Raw genomic sequence first — 17,945 nt, 5'->3', positions numbered from 1 at the left:
TGTTATGTTTTTAAAGTAAAATTATTGTGTGAAATGTGTAGAAAAAACCACTTGGAGCTTTAACTTTTGGAATGTGTTCAACAAAATTCTCTATATTTATCACAGACCCATGAAACCTTGAGGAGATCTCATAGTTGCTCCATTACAGTTTCACAGTGATCTGAAATATGTATGGTGTTCTCACAGTTATTCAGGTCATGGGTGGTTAAAAATTGCATAGATGAGACTGTTAATTGGTGGAACACATGCAGAAAATAAAGCTAAACTAAAAGCTGCCATTATTATCTTGTAGGAGACCTGATACTCAGGAATGTCTGAGACACCCTTGGTTCAAGGTAAGTTACAGCTGAAGATCATCAAAGTATTTTTTATCGTGCTTTGACTTGACACATTTAGTGCTTGCTGAGATTGAAACTAAGCCAATTTTTATTTTTTCTCTGGAATGCTTTATCTATTTATTTTTCAGACACTTAGCAAGGGCAAGGCCATAACTACAGAGGCCTTAAAGAAATTTGTATCTCGAAGAAAATGGCAGGTAAGGGATGATTTTCAAACTGTTTTTTCTGTTCCATTGCATGCCATAGAATTGCAAAATGGTCACATTGAGGAGCTGATTGTGTTTAATTTTATTTTTTTTTCAGCGTTCTCTTATCAGCTACAAATCAAAAATGGTGATGAGGTCCATACCTGAGTTGCTAAATGACTCTTCCAGCCATATCTCCATCGCAGTTCCCAGGCACCTTAAAGAGGGTTCACCTTTGCCATCGTCATCCTCCGATTCTGATGAAGACATTGATGAACTGCCATTTATCCCAATGCCACTTAACATGGAGTTCTCTGGATCAAGAATGTCCTTGAATGAAATTCAGACTAATGAGCAGGAAACAGGGAATCAAAATGGAACAAATAAATGGTCTGGACCTCTTGTTGAGGGCCAAGAAGCAATGGAGTGTCACACGAAAGAAATGGATGAAGAAGGAGTTGAAGTCCTAGGTACAGGTCATCAGAGAAAAAGGTCCTCACAAGACAATGACAAGGGCTCATCAGATGAAGAATCACCTTCTGAATTGCCCCAGAAGTCAGACTTGCCTAGAAAACCACTAAGAAGAGGTTCAAGCATGGACTCTGACAAACCAGAGGGAGCAAGACGAAGAGGAGAGCTAAGACGTGGAGGTTCAGCCGACAGTGCTCTGCTTCTCAGAATTACACCTGAAGAAGGAGCAGGAGAGGGAAACCAAGAGGATGGAAAACGAGTTCTGAAGAAAGCGGTTTCTATGGAGCTACCCAGGAGGAGCACCAGCCCAGGAACTGCCAAGATGAGTCAAGAGGACTACGCCCTTAAACTGGAGCTGATGAGACAGCGGCTGCTTCGTGGTGGCTCAGTGGACAACAAAATGAGTGGACTCAGGGGACCTCTGCTGGAAACGTTGGGAATGGGAGATGAAAAACGGGCAATACCTTCAGATCGCTATGCTCGTACTGCACGCCTGGGCCCACCTCCATTGACAAGAGCTGCTTCTAGTGATTTCCCAAGAGACGAAGTGCCAAAGCCTAAGATTTTGCGCAAGAGTACTTCTTTCAGTCAAGGGGATTCAGAACCAATTGCTTTGCACCGTCGGTCTGGAGCTCCCCTGGAGATTCCCTTGGCACAGGTAGAAGAGAGACGACTCAAGGAGGCTATATCTATGTCAGCTCTAACTGAACAAATCAAGCTGGATTCCCGTCCAGTCACTCCCAGGGATCCATCACCAAAACCACCAACTCCAGAGTCTGTCATGCAGGATAGTCCAACTAAAACTGAAAGTGAGGAATCATTAATGGAGAGAGAAACAAGGCATGATGACACCATCAGTGAAAAGATGGATGGGCTGACTACAGATAGTAATTTTGATGAAAGATCAAGTACTAGTGGTTTCTCAGAGAAAGACATGAGCATTTCAGAAGAACCAATGATTGAAACAGAGTGTATAAGTCCAAGTATTCCGACACCTCCCATTACAGTGCAAGGCTCTGAACCAGAAGAGAAAATGGAAGAGGAACTTGAAGGAGAAAATAAGCAAGAAGAAAAAGAAGAAATCATGGAAGAGGAAGAGGAAAGAGTTGAGAGTGTTACTGAATCCAATGTGAAAGAAAATGTAGATGTTACTTCAGAAAATGTAGATGAGAATGTAAATGCTCCTGTAAAATCTTCAGAGATTACTATTTCTACAAGTTCAGTGCTGGTCAGACCAACAGAACAATACTCCCATTCCTCAGGAAGTGCTGTCCCAAATTACATTACGCCCTTACCTCCTGGACGAGTTATTCTTCCAGATGGAAGGGTATCAGCATATGCCAGTATTATGCAAACCATCATGGTCCCTTCACTTCAGCCTCCAAGTGATGCCTCATTAGGGCCCTCCACTCCAGTTGTTGTTCCCGCTGCTTCTTCCTCTTCAGTATCAACTGAAACCTCTGTGCCCATAACTGCATCCACTGATGTACCTGGTCCATCAAGACCAGTCGTCATTACAACCACTGAGCACCCTGCAGTCTATTCCCGGGTAGCATCGCCAGAAATGATCACAAAAGAGCCCAGTCCACCAAGAGATATCCCACATCCCTCCTCTCAACAGGAGCTCTCAGCAAGGGGAAACTTTGAGGACATATCATCCGAAGAGATATTTGAGACTCGATTCAAAAAACGTGAATCTTCCCTCTCAAGAAGTCTGAAGTTTCTCTCACGCTCAAAAAATGATGATAAATTGCAAGTTACAGATGCTTCAGAGACAGGCGAAGAGATCTACAGGCCTGGACCAATAGGGGCACCATTAGAGTTATCTCCAAGAAGACTCGAGGAGAAATCAAAGTCAGTCCAAGATCTTCGGGAAGCTCAAAAGGACCAAGGATTCATGAGAAGGCTTTCAATGCGATTGAAGAGAACTCCATCGGCAGAGCGCAAAGAAGAAATGGCGAAAGAAGAAGATTCAACTGCACCAAGACGCAGACTTTCTTGGACTCTTGGTCGGAGAGGCTCACAAGAAAGGAAAGAAGTAGAGATGATGAGAATGGATGGTGCAGGTGACAAACTGGAGGAAAATGATGACAATATCAAGAAACCTAATGAATCACCAGTGTTGGCAATGCGCAGGAAAATAGAATCAACAGTAGCAGGAATTTCTACAAGAATTCGCAGCTACTCGGAGGAAAGGAAAGCATCTGAAGAGAAAGAAACAAAAAGGACACCTATTCTTTCAATGCTCCGTCGTTCAACTTCAGAAAGCCGTGGTCTGAAGGTTACTAGTGTTCCTCAGAACCAACTAGTTACTCAAGCGGGTAATGGTGCCTCGTCAGAATCCCTGGACTCTGTTTCCAGCCTCAAAGCAGATCCATCCAAAGGTATGTCACAAACCTTTTGTCTCTTAACTCCATATTTCTTCTTAGAATAATCAGTTTGGTAAAAGTAATCATGCTTCAAGAAGCTTTTTCAAAACATTTTTTAAAGGGGTGGAAGCTGACCGTAGATCCCGCTGGGACAGATGGGGCCTGACTAGAGGAAGGCGAGATAAGACAGTATCCCAGCCTGACATACCTTCAGCGATATCCAGAGAAAACAGCTCCTTGCGTTCACGCCAGTACTCCAAACTTGCTTCTGGTAAGTAATATGAGAGCAGAACTGTGGATTTTTTAATTACACTGTGTTAGAGGTAAAGATATGAGTGTTTAAGGGGAGAGTTCAGTGGCTTTTCCAATAATGATCAAAGCCGGCAGTCATTTAACTTGGCTTCATAATAAGGACTGGAGAGCACAACAGGATCAAACGCCTAACCTCTCTCTATTACTTCTGTTGTTAGCATGCAGTAGCCAAGCAACCAGATGATTTCAGGAATGAGTATATTTAGAAAGAGCAAGGCAGATGATACATTTATTTCCCTGGGCCAAGTTACCCACAATCACAGACTATTTGCAAATTGCCTAATATAAAAATGTATGCCCTATGGATAACTAATGCACAACTAAGGAACAAAATATATTGTAGAAATTTGAAATTTGAAACTGGTGTAGGTGTATTAATAGCTCAATGCCACATTTTATATTTAACCTGCCATGTCGATATTAGTCTCTCATCAGTGAACGCAACTATGTTTACTTAAATTAAAAGGCCTCACCTAATTACCTTTGCTTGTATTATACATATAGCTCAGGACACAAGACAGGACCAAAAGGTCACTGATCTTGCTCTGAAGTGGAACAATAGTTCCATTGATTTTATCAATTGATTTTGCTTTAATCATCAGTGCCATACTATAGATGTGATTTTTTTGTTTGTTTGTTTGTTTGTTTGTTTGTTTGTTTTTGGCAACTAGATTTCCCTCCAGTGTTTCATATCAAGCTGCGGGATCATGTTCTGCTAGAGGGAGATCCAGTGACACTCAGCTGCCTGCCAGCAGGAAGTCCCCACCCACACGTTACATGGATGAAAGGTAAGAAATTCAAACACAGATAGACGGTCAGAATCATTTAACTTCCTAAGTGTGATCATTTGCATGACCATTTTATAGTCCTTAAGTGATTAAGACGTGTGTGTATCTGGATGCAGGCAAACATATGGTGCCATGACAACAGAGGTTGAGCGCTGAGTAGATATGTATCTCTCGAGATAAACAGCTGAGGTCTCTTACTACTTGAGACACAGTGTTACCACTCTAACATATGTTGTAAATATAAACATCTTCTCTTCATTTGGTCACAGAAAAACATTTCCATGCATGTATGCTTTCTCAGACAAGAAGCCACTGGAGATTGACGCCAGGATGAATATGATTGCGTGCCCTGATGGCCGTCAGCTGTTGATGATTATGCAAACCACCAAAAAAGATGCCGGGGTCTATGAATGTGTTGCTACAAACCCGCTCGCCTCCGTGTCCAGTTCCTGTACAATATCTCTTGCCCGTAAGGACTGTGACTTTGTTTCAATCTTTGAAGAGGTTTATGTTACTGCTCTTTTTTGAATGCAGGAGTTTTGTAATAATTTGATTACATGTGTTCCAAAGGCCTTCCCAATCGTCCTGGGACTCCTGAGATTCCTCAGAAGTACAACAACACAGCTTTGGTGGTGTGGAGGCCATCAGACACTATGGCCCCTTGCACATACTCACTGGAGAGGAGAGCAGAGGGTCTGTGTTTACAGTGGTTTAATATTCAGTGCCTTTATTTTCTTTTCTAATATGCTTTTAGATGGTTGAATACTGTTTATATTTTGCCTTTTTAATTAAAAAAAATTTAAGTTCCAAGTGGGTCTCCCAGCACATTCTCTGTAATTTACTCACTGTTTACCTTGACCATAGAAACTGATCAGATGTTGCTTTTTGAATGTTTTTTGTTTCGTGAGTCACATTAATTCCCTAAAAACAAAGTTAAAAAAAAAAAAAAAAAAAAAAAGAGCCCATTTTATTATGTACTTCTAGTGCTTTTAATTTAAAATGGCGATCCTAATATTTCCTGATTTATTTTCCCAAGGTGAGACCAACTGGCTCATTGTGGCCACAGGGGTGGCCGACTGTTATTACAACGTGACTGACCTGCCAGCCGGGGGCTCCTTCAGGTTCAGGGTGGCATGTGTCAACAAAGCTGGCCAGGGACCCTACAGCAACCTTTCAGAGGTGGTGAGCCTGGATCCTTCAGGTATGTACCATCCAGACAAATTTGAGCTTATTTTTCGTGATACCATCAAGGTCATGATAATTGAGTCTTTTGCGTGTACCAATAAAGCAAACTTCTTTCTTTATAGTTTAACATGCTCACCCTAACCTCTGACCATGACATTTAGGTAATGAGTACACAAATAAGATCACAAACAACCTAACTGAGTTTTTCCCTTCAGGGTAGTGAGCTCTGCTCTTTGTGACAGTGAGTTGTTTCAATTCAATTCAAAAACTTTATTAAGGACATACAGAATAGTTCATAGAGATTAGTTAAAAGAGAAAACTATGCTAAAAAAGAATACAAGAAAAAAAAAGTATTAACAGCATATTATACATATAAACAGGATCGCCAATGTTTCCACACTACAGACGTGAACCTCATAGAGCTATAAAGTGATACCAGGGCTTGGATTATACAGTTTGACAGTTCTGTGATTCTGCACATGAAAGAGTAAATGCAACATCGAATTACAGCTGCACAGGCTCTCACACCACAATTAACAAACATTTCACTTGCACTAGAGTGTCTTGGGACTCTCATTATTATTCTCATAGAGTCATTGTGGGCGACAGTCAGTTTTTGCAGACTCCTCTTCTTGTACCTGCGCCAGAGATGTGCAGTGTACAAAGGAGAGCAGAATGACCTGAAGAGGGCAACTTTAACATTGGCTGAGCACATGTGGAATTTACGTGCCACCGTGTTTGCCTGTCCATACAGTTTACACTGCTGTCTATACATGTCTCTGTCATCTGTGAGGTCATTTGTGATATAATGGCCAAGATATTTTATTTCTGCAGTGACTTCAAGAATGCAACCACTTAAAAACAAATCAGGAAATGCTAGTCTCTGATCCTCTTTAGTTCTTATAATCATCACGTAACTTTTCTTAGAGTTGTACATAATATCATATTCTATTCCATATTGCGAGCATATATTCAGAAGCCTCTGTAGGCCAGCACTATATGGGCACACAAGCACCAAATCATCTGCATACATTAAATGATTACATAGATAATTTCCCACAATACATCCAGTGTTACACATGTTAAGCTGTACAGACAGGTCATCAATGTAGATATTAAAAAGCAATGGGGACAGAATTCCTCCCTGACGAACTCCATTGGTGACTCTGAACGAGTCAGAGAAGGAATCGCCCCATTTCACCTGCATTAACTGTGAGGAATACCAGTAAGCAAGTATTCTGACCAGATAACCGGGAACACCACGAACAGACAGCTTATCAAAAAGTTTACTATGATTAATTCTGTCAAATGCTTTAGAGGTATCGAGAAAACACATAAAAACAGTTGAATTCTGTGCGTTATACTTATCCATAATTTCTTTAAGTGCAAAAATGCACATATCAGTGCCATGGCGCTGCTTAAAACCAAACTGATTAGGTGCAGTTATCAGGTACGGCTCAAGTCTTGTTAAAATAATTCTTTCAAGTACTTTCGATAATGAACTGGCCAGAGCTATTGAGCGATAGTTGTTAATGTCACTTAGTTTACCAGTCTTATCTTTGATAACAGGAATTAACACAATTGATAAAAGAGACTGTGGCAAAAGGCCATGTACTAAAAAAACAGTAAAACACAGTGCAAGGAGGGGATACAGCCTCCTGCTGGCATACTTGAGGTGTTTAGAAGAAACTCTATCCAAACCACTTGACTTATTAATTCTTTAGCTTTGACACAGCATCAGCCACCTCCTGGAGAGTAACAATTATTCCTTCATTACTTTCTATATGACCAAGCCCAGTTAAATTACATTTTACACAACTGAACAAGTCAAAATAGAACTCCTTCCAAAGCTGACAGATATTCTCAGAACCACTCACCCCATTGATACTGGAGGGAAGAGTGTTCTTAGTGTTATTAATAAATCTGACCTCTTTCCAGAAGTCACTGTAGCTTTTATTTTGCAGCTTGTATGCCAGGGAGTCAGCACATAGAGTGTTTTCATTTCTCTTGATATATCTGAGGGCATATTTATACATTGCATTAGCACTTTTCTTTTGTTCAAAGACAAGTCCAGATCTAGGTCTGCCAGCTAGCACCCATGCCCTAAAAGTCTGCCGAGCATCAGCATGAGCCTCTGCAACAAATCTATTCGATCCTGGTTTTCCACAGTGTCTGTTTCTTCTTTTACATAAAAGTCTACCAGACTTTATAATTACATCCAAAACAGATTCATATAGGCCACACAAATGTGTACCATGCTCTGAGTTAGTGCAGTTAATATGACGACACAAAATGGCTTCTCTCGGGAGACATATATTCTTCAGCGACAAATCAGTTCTTGAGGTGTATTCATTTACTTCCTCACAGGTTAGATTAGACCAGTCTGGGCTGTCACAGTTCAGACTAGTTACAGAGGATTCGGCTGTCGTAGTTTTAGGAATATTATCCAGATTACACTGAACAACAAATGGCATATGATCACATGTAGCTATATCATAGTCAATGTGCATGTTTGCTATAGATGCATGTGCGTCAGCCGTACACAAACAGTGATCAAGCCGGGATGTAGTGTGCCACGCATCACTGACATATGAAAAACTATCTGCAGGCAGGAATATTTGGCTAGACAGTAAAAGGCCACTTTCATTGCAGAACTGCTTTAAATGGTTACCAAAAGAAGATTTCTCATCCGATATATCAGCATTAAAATCACCGATTATAAAAATACTAGTACAGTCAAAATCTTGCATAAAAGCAGATAAACAGGTTAATCTATTGATATATTCATCTTCATTTTCTGCACTTTCAAAAGGTGTATACACATTTACAACAATAAATTTGCCCTTGTTGCAACAGATTTCAATACCGATCGCCCAGTCCACTCCAAGCCTTATCATGTTGGCCATGCTGTCAATGTTTTTACGCCAGAGAATGGCAACACCTCCTGGTATCCGCCCTTTAGACAGTCTAGTGTCAAGATCAGTGGTGGACTGCCCTGCCCCAAAGAAGTCCTCGTGTAAACCATTAAGTCTGTGCAGCTCCTGCTTTGCCATAAAAGTTTCTTGAATGCACAGTAAGTCACAGCTTTCTAAAAGCTGCTCAACCGCAGCCCGTCTTGCCCTATCACCAGCACTGTGCCCAACACGCAATCCGCGCGCATTATACGACACGATAGAGAAAGACAAATGAACAGACTATTTCCGCAATTGCTCTCATGTGGCACATCTCTATCCACATTAGCGGTACCCTGTGCACCCGGGGGGGCAGCAGCAGTACGTTTACCAGGTCGCTGGCTATTGCCAACTCCATGCGCACCACCCGGTTTGCAAGCTTGTTTGACTGTTGTTTGACGGTTTTTCCCTTTTCAGTCTCTTTGCCTTCAGATTGCTCCAAAAAGTACACATAAATCTAAAGTTTGAAAGTGAGAAAACATAAACGATTGAATGTGCAGACAATTTAGGATAAAAACCAAAGATAAAAACTATTTATAGTCTGGATGGACAAGCCTTCATCTATCTGTAATGTTGACTAGAGGGCATCAGTTTGAACGGTTGATGAACTGGGTGGAAGGGGTTTTTGTGGACTCCCAGATAACCGAAGGACACTGTCTCCATCACGTCTCCGTTGATGTGAAGTGGGGTGTGATCGAATCTTGTCCCGTGGAAGTCAACAGTGACCTCCTTTGTTTGTGCGGTGTTCAGCAGCAGGTTGTTTGTTGGACGACCATGTGGACAAAGGTACTAACTCCTCTGTAGGCAGTCTCATACCCTCTTGTGGTGAGAGCAACCATGGTCTATTATCTGATTTGGCACACATGTTCATCATCACTCAAGAGTGACCTGATTTGATGTTGGGGTCTAGAAGAAGTGATCACTGACTGTAAATTGGTTCAAAAAAGAACAAAACTAACAACTGTACTGCTCTCTGTCTTTCAGTAGAACCAGCTAAATCCACTGCGACTGTGGTGGTTAAGACTGTTCCTGCAACCACACCTCCAGCCCCCATGGTGATGATGTCGTCTATGAAAGTGCCTCCCATCAAAGCAGCCCCCAGCAAATCAACCACATCCAATGCTCAACCTATCCCTCCTCCAACATCTGCCACTGGGCCATCTGTGGCTAAATCTGTCTCTCCAATGACCACGAAGCCTTCTGTGCAGATCAGTCATCCCCCTGTCACTCAACCTGTTACAACAACCCTCGCTGAACAAGCTCCTGGAAACCCAGCAGCAAAAGCCAAGACCACAATTAACATCAGTATGAGCAAACCCCAAACAAAGCTGTCTCCACCTGTTGTTCCTCCCAAACCTCAAAGTCCTGCACACGCAGTCCCCTCTATAACCAACAAGCCTCCTTCTCCTGGATCATCACCGGCGCCTGTAATGGGGAAACCTATATCATCTGTTCCAATGTATATTCCAGCTGCGACTGCTCGTGTTACCCCACCTTCTCAGCCTGTGTCCATTCCAACGACCTCCACCCCCACAGTTACTCCTGTGACCATCACCACACCTGTTGTGGTGGTGCAGAGCTTGACACCGGTATTGCAGGCAGGGGACAGTCGCAGTACCCCATCTGGGCGGGTAACACCATCAGGACGAATCACACCTTCGGGGCGCAGGACACCACTGGGGAAGCCTGGAGAGGGATCTCTGCGCCAAGGAGTTCCACAGAAACCTTATACATTCATGGATGAGAAAGCAAGGTAATGACTGATAACAAAGCTGAGGCTTGCCATTATTTTTTTGGCAATTGCATACTCTAAAAACAAGTTAATATACATTAATAATTTCAGATAAAAGGACAAAGATTTAGTATATTTGTATTCTTTTCAAATACATTTATTGAGTTTGTTTGAGGTTTGATTGAGATATCTTTCACTTACAGAAATGATGGAATCCGTCATAAAATTAGTAGCCCTTTTTTGTCCTGTTGCCTGATGTATTAATAGTATATACTTTCCACACAGGGGTCGGTTTGGTGTGATCCGTGAGTGTCGAGAGAACGCCACAGGCAATCTTTTCATGGCTAAGATTGTTCCGTACGAGGCGGAAAGCAAGCAAGCAGTGTTGCAGGAATACGACATTCTCAAGTCTCTTCATCATGAACGGATCATGGCTCTGCACGAGGCTTACGTCACACCACGTTACCTGGTGCTCATCTCCGAGTACTGCAGTGGGAAGGAGCTGCTCTACAGCCTCATTGACAGGTGAAAGTGAGCTCCAGGAGGAAACAAACGCCTTCTTGCTCAATGAGTTCTATGAGAGGTTGCTTTAAAATAGACTTCCTGTTGGAATGACTGCTCTCTGCTGTCTCCCAGGTTCCGTTACTCAGAGGATGATGTGGTGACCTATATTGTGCAGATCCTTCAGGGTCTGGACTACCTCCATACTCGACGTATCCTCCACCTGGACATCAAGCCAGAAAATGTCATTGTCACCCACATGAACATCGTCAAGATCATTGACTTTGGCAGCGCTCAGACGTACAATCCTCTCTTCCTCAAGCAATTCAGCCCTCCTATTGGAACACTGGAGTACATGTGTAAGAGCTCTGATTTCCTTCACAGCCCACTTGGGATCTAAAAATATTTTGGTATGAGCTGATAAAATGATGGCATGGCGTGGTGTCTCTTGTTGTGATAAACCTACAGAGGAACATGACTCAGCTCTACATTTTCTCAGATCATTCACTTAAAAGTTGCTCTTATTTTCGACACAGTTTTCATCAATTCACCACTATTCTATGATTCCTGTCTCATTGAAAAACTTTGAACAAGCATCTTGCAAATAGTCTGCTTAGTGTGAAAGAATCTAAAGTATTTTGAACTTAGCTTTGGCTTACATTCAGCAGATCGCCACAGTGTCATGTGAATGTTGTTCGAGAGAGGTTGAATTTGCATATTAGCAACTGCTTGCTAAAACTTTTGCCATATCAATTTTACCATGATAAAATACATTTATTAAGGATAATAAACATTGCATTTATAGTGTAATTAGCTGTATCAACTTTTAAGAAGGAAATGTGCTGAGATCCTAGGTTGCAGGGATTAGCAATATTAGCATGTTGTAGCTATGGTTTACATATAGCTACATAAACTATATCTACCTTTTACAGAGAAAATATACTACTTTTACAGTTTACTGACATATTAGCGCTTACAATATCTAAGGAGGAGACAATGTTCAAACATAGCTTGCTAGCATAGCATATAAACTTTTTGGGTGGAGAAAATACTGTACTTTAAGCTCACCAAAATATTAGCAATTATCATTTTTAAAGGACAGAACTTGCTAACGTATTAGCAATAGCCATATCTTAGGAAACAATATGTTGCATTTAAAGTTTACTAATACTTGAGCCATATTTCAAGTAGGGATGCATCTATACCCAGACTACCCGGACTACCCAGCAGAGTTAGATTCAGTAAATAACAGGTGTTGTTAAGGTAATATGATTAAAGGTTAATAGCAGTATAAATTACCATTCAAATTAGCCACAGTACACGTTTCACTGTGTGACTTTTAGGGAAAAAAATCAACCAAAAAGTACACAGCATTTTGACGTTAAGGTCATCATGAATTAAATATAGTGCTATTTGTTGATCCTGACAGTTTTGTTGCTTTTTATTTATTTATTTCTCACCCCACGTCTATTCCTGCTCATGAGGAGGTTTATGTAATCACTTCAGTGGGCATGCATCAGCTATGGAATCAAAGGACAAAGCCTTAACAATACATTCATACATAATAAATCAATAATGCTTACCTGGTATAAGATGTCTCTGAACATTTCACTGCTGTTTGAATCTCTTTAAATCCAGAGCTTTTCTCCTTTTAGCTCCCGAGATGTCGAAAGGAGATGTTGTGGGCCCTCCAGCTGACATCTGGAGCGTGGGCGTACTGACTTTCATCATGTGAGTACTGTTTTCACAGCTTCTATCCAGCAAGTCATTCTTCAATAGAGATTTGTTTTTTTTATTCTGTAACAAGGCTTTTGAATTATTGATTATAAGTCTTTTAATGTAATTCTTTATGATGCAGACATCCCGCTGCTCGAGTTATACTGATGTCAATCATTCCAGTGATGCAAAACCTTATATCAAGTGCTTTTAGACCAGAGAAACTTTCTGAAATACAGTTCAGAGGATTTTTTTGTCTCTCATGGGATAATGACATCCCAATTTGGGGAATCTTCTTTGGTTCATGCAATATTTTGAAGGAAAAATTAAAAACTTAGCATTTTGGGAGCCCGTTTACATGACAATGGAGCCGCTGGAAAATGGTTTCCAAGGTGAAACCTTTTGTAAGTGTTCCAACACTGTCTCCCTGTACACAAGGAAAAAAGCCATTAAAAAAAACAAAACAAAACAAAAAAACGCTCTGAGTCTGTCACTGTGTAGATGATGGAAACACTCTGGTGCTGTAGTAATGACTTCTTCTGCACATGCGAGAGAAGACAGACAATAAGAACAATTACGATTTCCTGAGTTTAATGATTCCCAGTCTATATTCTCCTGGGACTTGGTAGTTTTATAGTAGATAATCAGCCGTAATAGCAATCCACCTTGTCATGTGATCATCCAAATGTCTGTGTTCTCATTGCTGTTATTGTTTGTAGCGTAATGTTCTCTATCGTGTCATTTCAGAACTAAAACAAACAACACTCACTATTGGCCTTTATGAAAAGTACAACATTTTCACTGTTTCTACCATTTCCGTGCACATCATTTTCAAAACGTTGCAAAATAAACATCACTTACGAGCAGTTATTGGTGGTTCTCAGTGCAAGTTTTAAAAAAAAGACCATATTACCTTTCAATTCCGAGGATTTCTGAGGTGATCGTTTTCTTCAAGAAAGTTCCTTTAAAGCGACATTAAGAAAACATTTTAATATCTTTTGTGATGATACATCGACTTACAACTAGTTCAATGACCCCTCTGTCACAGCCTGAGAACGACCATATTGCCTTCACTTGGACTAAGCAACTGTGAGGAGGGTGGTAGGAACCCTGCACACTAAAAATCTCCAAATGTGCGGACTGCTTTACGGCATGCGTCACATCATGCTATAACATTGTTTAGCCACCATTAGATTCATTACCTCGTCGTTATCCATCCTTCACACAGCCACTGGAAACAAATGTAGGTGAGTTCAGTCCGACAGCATGCCACCGGGAGCAGCATTTTGCCACGCGCTAGTCCTCATGGGAACTGTAGTATTCGTTCAGGCAAAACATTACCGCTTTTGTCCACTGGCGCCGCCAAAACCAACGAAAACTGAAAGTTCCTTAGTGTTGCTTTAACATTTTGGTTTGAAAAAGCCTGTTGTTATGATCATTTTTGAGGGTATACGCTTTTTTATGACTGTATTTCTTGATATCCCAGGTTGAGCGGGAGGTCTCCATTCATGGAAAATGACCCTCAGGAGACAGAAGCCAGAATCCAGGCAACAAAGTTCGACCTCTCTAAACTCTATCAGAATGCATCCCAAAGTGCCTCTCTGTTCCTCAAGAAGATTCTCTGTAGCTACCCTTGGTAAGTTAATTTATTGAGTCGTTTTCTTTTAGAAATACTGTTAATTTTAGGAATAAATACTTAAATATCATTTTCACCAGGGCTCGCCCATCCATCAAGGACTGCTTCAATAACTCCTGGCTTCAGGATGCCTACCTTATGCGCCTTCGAAGGCAAACTCTTACCTTTACAACGACCCGTCTCAAGGAATTCTTGGCCGACCAGCAGCGCAGGCGAGCGGAGGTGGCCACCAAGCACAAAGTTCTCCTCCGGTCCTACCAGAGCTCGCCACAGACCCCTACCAGCCCGGTTACGCCAACTGTGCCCACCACACCCACCACACCTGTCACCCAGTGAGAACAGGCTTCCAAGCACCAGTTGGCAGGACATGGCGAGGGCGGGAAGGGGCTGGTGATCATCCTCAGAACACTACCAGACTATGCCACATGGCGGAGTGGTTCTTCGGTTGAACAATGTCAGAAGGAAAGAGAAAAAAAACAACCATGAAACCTGCAGTGGTTTTATTCTACAGAGACACCTTTTAATATTTTTCCTGGTTTTGAAAGAGAAACCTAAAGAAATGCTATTACGCAAAAGGGAACTCTCACAAAGCTGCAAGACACTGACTGTATTTTCTATAGCGGTCACACAAAGCAAGAAGTTGTCTTCAAGCTCGTACCTCAAGGTTTCTAACTTCACATACATTTTGGAATAACTACTTCAATTTCTGTAGGTACTCCTAAAGAGAAGAAGCAGCTTTGCATATAGCAAAGCCTCAAGTCAAACAGTTTTTAATGTGAATCCCAGTATTCTCTTAGACAGAAGTCAAGAGGTCAGCTTAGCATATGTTCACAACAAAGGAGTACTCCACACAACTCAAAATGGGAACACCATTTCAGAATCACATGGTCCCCAACCAGCCAAAAGCTCGGAGTTTCATTCTACACAGGCAAATTTTGAGTTTGTGATTTACATAAAATAGCAAATGTTGTTCCTAGTGAACCCTGTCAGTCCATCTTGAGCTAAAGTAATGTATTTTGAGCTACGTGGGGTTTTTGTACTGCTGTAGCACCTTCGTGATTGTCAAGATTGTAGCAGTTCCAGAAAGGACTTCTTTGTGTTGATTTCCTGTTTTGTAGAATATGTTTTGAGTTTGAGAGACACGCAGATGGCTTCTCTACAAGGGCTATTAGAGCAGAGCGCTTCAGATCCCATTTTCCCCTCACTTTACTGGTTTAACGCATTAAATTCAATTCACTTTTATTTGTATAGTGCTAATTACAGCATACCTATGTTGTGGCATGTTTACATTCAAACAAAATATCAAGGGAAACCCAACAATTCCATAAAAGCAAGCATCAGCATCTGCGCAAAGAAATTAATGTATTTTACCAGGAAGAAACTTTGCAGACTCAGAATCTGTAGCTTCATGCCCACACATGTTGTGGATTGGAAAAGGGAAAGGGTAAATAGAAAGGAAGCTAATCCACATGGGGCAGGAAGCAGAGGTCATGAACTTACAGAGAGGAGAAAGAATAAATCACAATTATTAGATTAGATTAGAACAGCTTTTTCTCCCAAAGGTGGTATTCTTGCTTTGCTTCCTTCACTTTCAATAAGCTAGCAACCAGTGACCACTCAAACCAGTATTTATACTCGACTGAGTTTTCAATAAAAGGTTTACAAGCGTTGAGAGTCGGTCTTTGCACCCCAAATTGAGGTTTGATATGGACAGGTTAGACAGGACACATTCAATCTAAGATTATTTTTGGGAAATAGTGTCTTTATTGAGCCGTTAGTGACAGTCTGGTGTCTCGAAGTGCCCCGAAGGAGGGTTAGTCAGTGTGAAAACAGCTGAGAGCGAATGCTGAAGAGGACACTGCTGAGTGTGTCAGTTCTTGTTTTACCGGTCACTCTCAACTGCGACATGATTGATTTTTAATAAATACACTCCCTAAAAGAATATATACTGCATAATGATGACAGTAAATGGGTTCATCTCTCTTTTTTTTCTTGATGGTCACCCTGAAAGGTGCAGTATGTAAGACTGAGGTAGTGACACGTTTGTATATTAGGTGGAAATGGTTAGTCTCACCCACTTTGTCTTCAGTTCTTCTCGGTTTCTCTCAGTTTTGGCGTTTCCTTTCCTAGTAAGCAATTTCCAACATTTCTTGCCTCATGTTGGATTGGATTTAGGATCGACAAAAGGCTGCATTTGACAGACATGCTAAGTTCGTCTATGTGTTGTGACACATAGTCATCCATCGAATACATCACAGCTACAATTTTCTTTTATCAGTTGATTTTAAAGAGTTTTGAATATGAAAGGACTGGATTTGACATATAGTTTCACTCATGACATAAAGGGATTGACAGCAGTGGTGACTGTGCCAATCATGGGTGTCAAACATAAGGCGCATGGGCCAAAACAGGCCCATCTCAGGGGAGAGAGCGAGAGAAGATAACACAACAGCTACAGACTGTAAATCCTCAAAAGGTATTTCTGTTTAAAAGCATGCTACTATCAGGAGAGTTACATGCTTTTTATGGCCATTATTTACATTTTTGGCTTTGTAAAAAAAACATGAGGGAGCACATCATTCAACCATCAATTAGCGTTTGGCATGTGCTGAGCGAAGAGTTATGGAATTCGAGAGAAAGAAGTTTAATCTTTGTGAGATTCTTCAACAGAATTTAAAGGATTGGATGATTTACCGAGATAAAACATTAAATCAACCCACCACAACCATTTAATGATTTTATGATGAGCTACTCTTTAAGATATTTTGCATTTGAGGGTAAACTCATTTAGCATGTGAAACACTGCTTTTTGCTGCTTCCCTTTATACAATATCAGTCACACACAACACCACAGTCTCCTGTCTGTTTGAATGCGCTCAGAGAAAGATTATATTACATATATAAATACGCAGATGAGTTGTTTTACTATGTGACTGACAGAATCAAACTTATTTTACTAGTTCTCTATATTCTAATGCTACTGCTAGATAAATACTGCCCTTTCTCTGCAGTTCTTTTTTTTTTGGCTCTGTGATCTTTCCTATGCAGAGTGGAAGTGAACTTGTCACCGAGGAACTCGTTTTTCACCTCAAAACATGCAAGTTCAGCATGAGAATGCAACGCGGCATCAACATTTTCGACGTCTGTACAATATGTTAACGGGAGTTCACATGAAATGAAGCGACATTTGTTGAACGCCCCACATTTTGTATTTAAACCCCTCAGCCGTTTTTTTTTTTTTTTTTTTTTTTTTTTGTGGAATGTGTTGCAGTGCCTCGTTCTGGATATTAGCCCCTCTGAGAAAATAGTTTTTCTTCTTTATTTTCACTACATGTATGTGACTGCTTTTGTGTGAGTGCGTGTGTGTGTGTGTGTGTGTGTGTGTGTGTGTGTGTGTGTGTGTGTGTGAGTACGTGTGCGTGTGTGTTTTGCAAAATTGTTTATTTATTGGGTGACTGTCTTTGTTACAGCTGCTGCTTTTTATTTGTGACAATTTTTTGAATCTGGCATGGAAACGGCATGACAGGTGTTCAAGGATATGAACAATAAAGCAAAAATGACAAATGTGCAGATGTGATGAATCACTTTCCCCTCTCATATTACTTCACTGAAGGTATGTGCCACTTAAATATGAGTAAAAATGCTTTTTTTAAATGTTTAACAAAGGTAAAGTACCTCTGGAGCATTTTGCTGCACATCTTTAATCAATGTTTAGGTATCTCCAAACACTCAAAGAGAAGAAATATCCGACTTTCATCGAC

At 41.0% G+C, this 17,945-nt stretch overlaps 1 protein-coding gene across 2 annotated transcripts in view; it reads left to right on the top strand.

Moving 5' to 3' along the window:
* The window catches only part of spegb (striated muscle enriched protein kinase b), a 32,061-nt gene extending 14,577 nt beyond the window's left edge, over positions 1–17,484 (top strand). For both annotated transcript variants that reach the window (XM_030111654.1, XM_030111655.1), the window contains exons 27-40: positions 293–335; positions 467–535; positions 642–3,378; positions 3,485–3,634; positions 4,347–4,463; positions 4,765–4,932; positions 5,034–5,156; positions 5,500–5,664; positions 9,584–10,352; positions 10,617–10,856; positions 10,968–11,191; positions 12,488–12,563; positions 14,035–14,184; positions 14,265–17,484. In XM_030111654.1, the coding sequence (XP_029967514.1) occupies positions 293–335; positions 467–535; positions 642–3,378; positions 3,485–3,634; positions 4,347–4,463; positions 4,765–4,932; positions 5,034–5,156; positions 5,500–5,664; positions 9,584–10,352; positions 10,617–10,856; positions 10,968–11,191; positions 12,488–12,563; positions 14,035–14,184; positions 14,265–14,520 (5,287 nt within the window). In that variant the 3' untranslated portion in view covers positions 14,521–17,484. The remainder of the gene's footprint in view (positions 1–292; positions 336–466; positions 536–641; positions 3,379–3,484; positions 3,635–4,346; positions 4,464–4,764; positions 4,933–5,033; positions 5,157–5,499; positions 5,665–9,583; positions 10,353–10,616; positions 10,857–10,967; positions 11,192–12,487; positions 12,564–14,034; positions 14,185–14,264) is intronic.
* The last annotated feature ends 461 nt before the right edge of the window (positions 17,485–17,945 follow it).

Source organism: Salarias fasciatus, chromosome 16 (genome assembly GCF_902148845.1).
Source record: "Salarias fasciatus chromosome 16, fSalaFa1.1, whole genome shotgun sequence".
Taxonomy (NCBI): Eukaryota; Metazoa; Chordata; class Actinopteri; order Blenniiformes; family Blenniidae; genus Salarias; species Salarias fasciatus.
The sequence above is the reverse complement of the archived record's forward strand: the minus strand, read 5'-3'. Positions and strand labels throughout refer to the sequence as shown.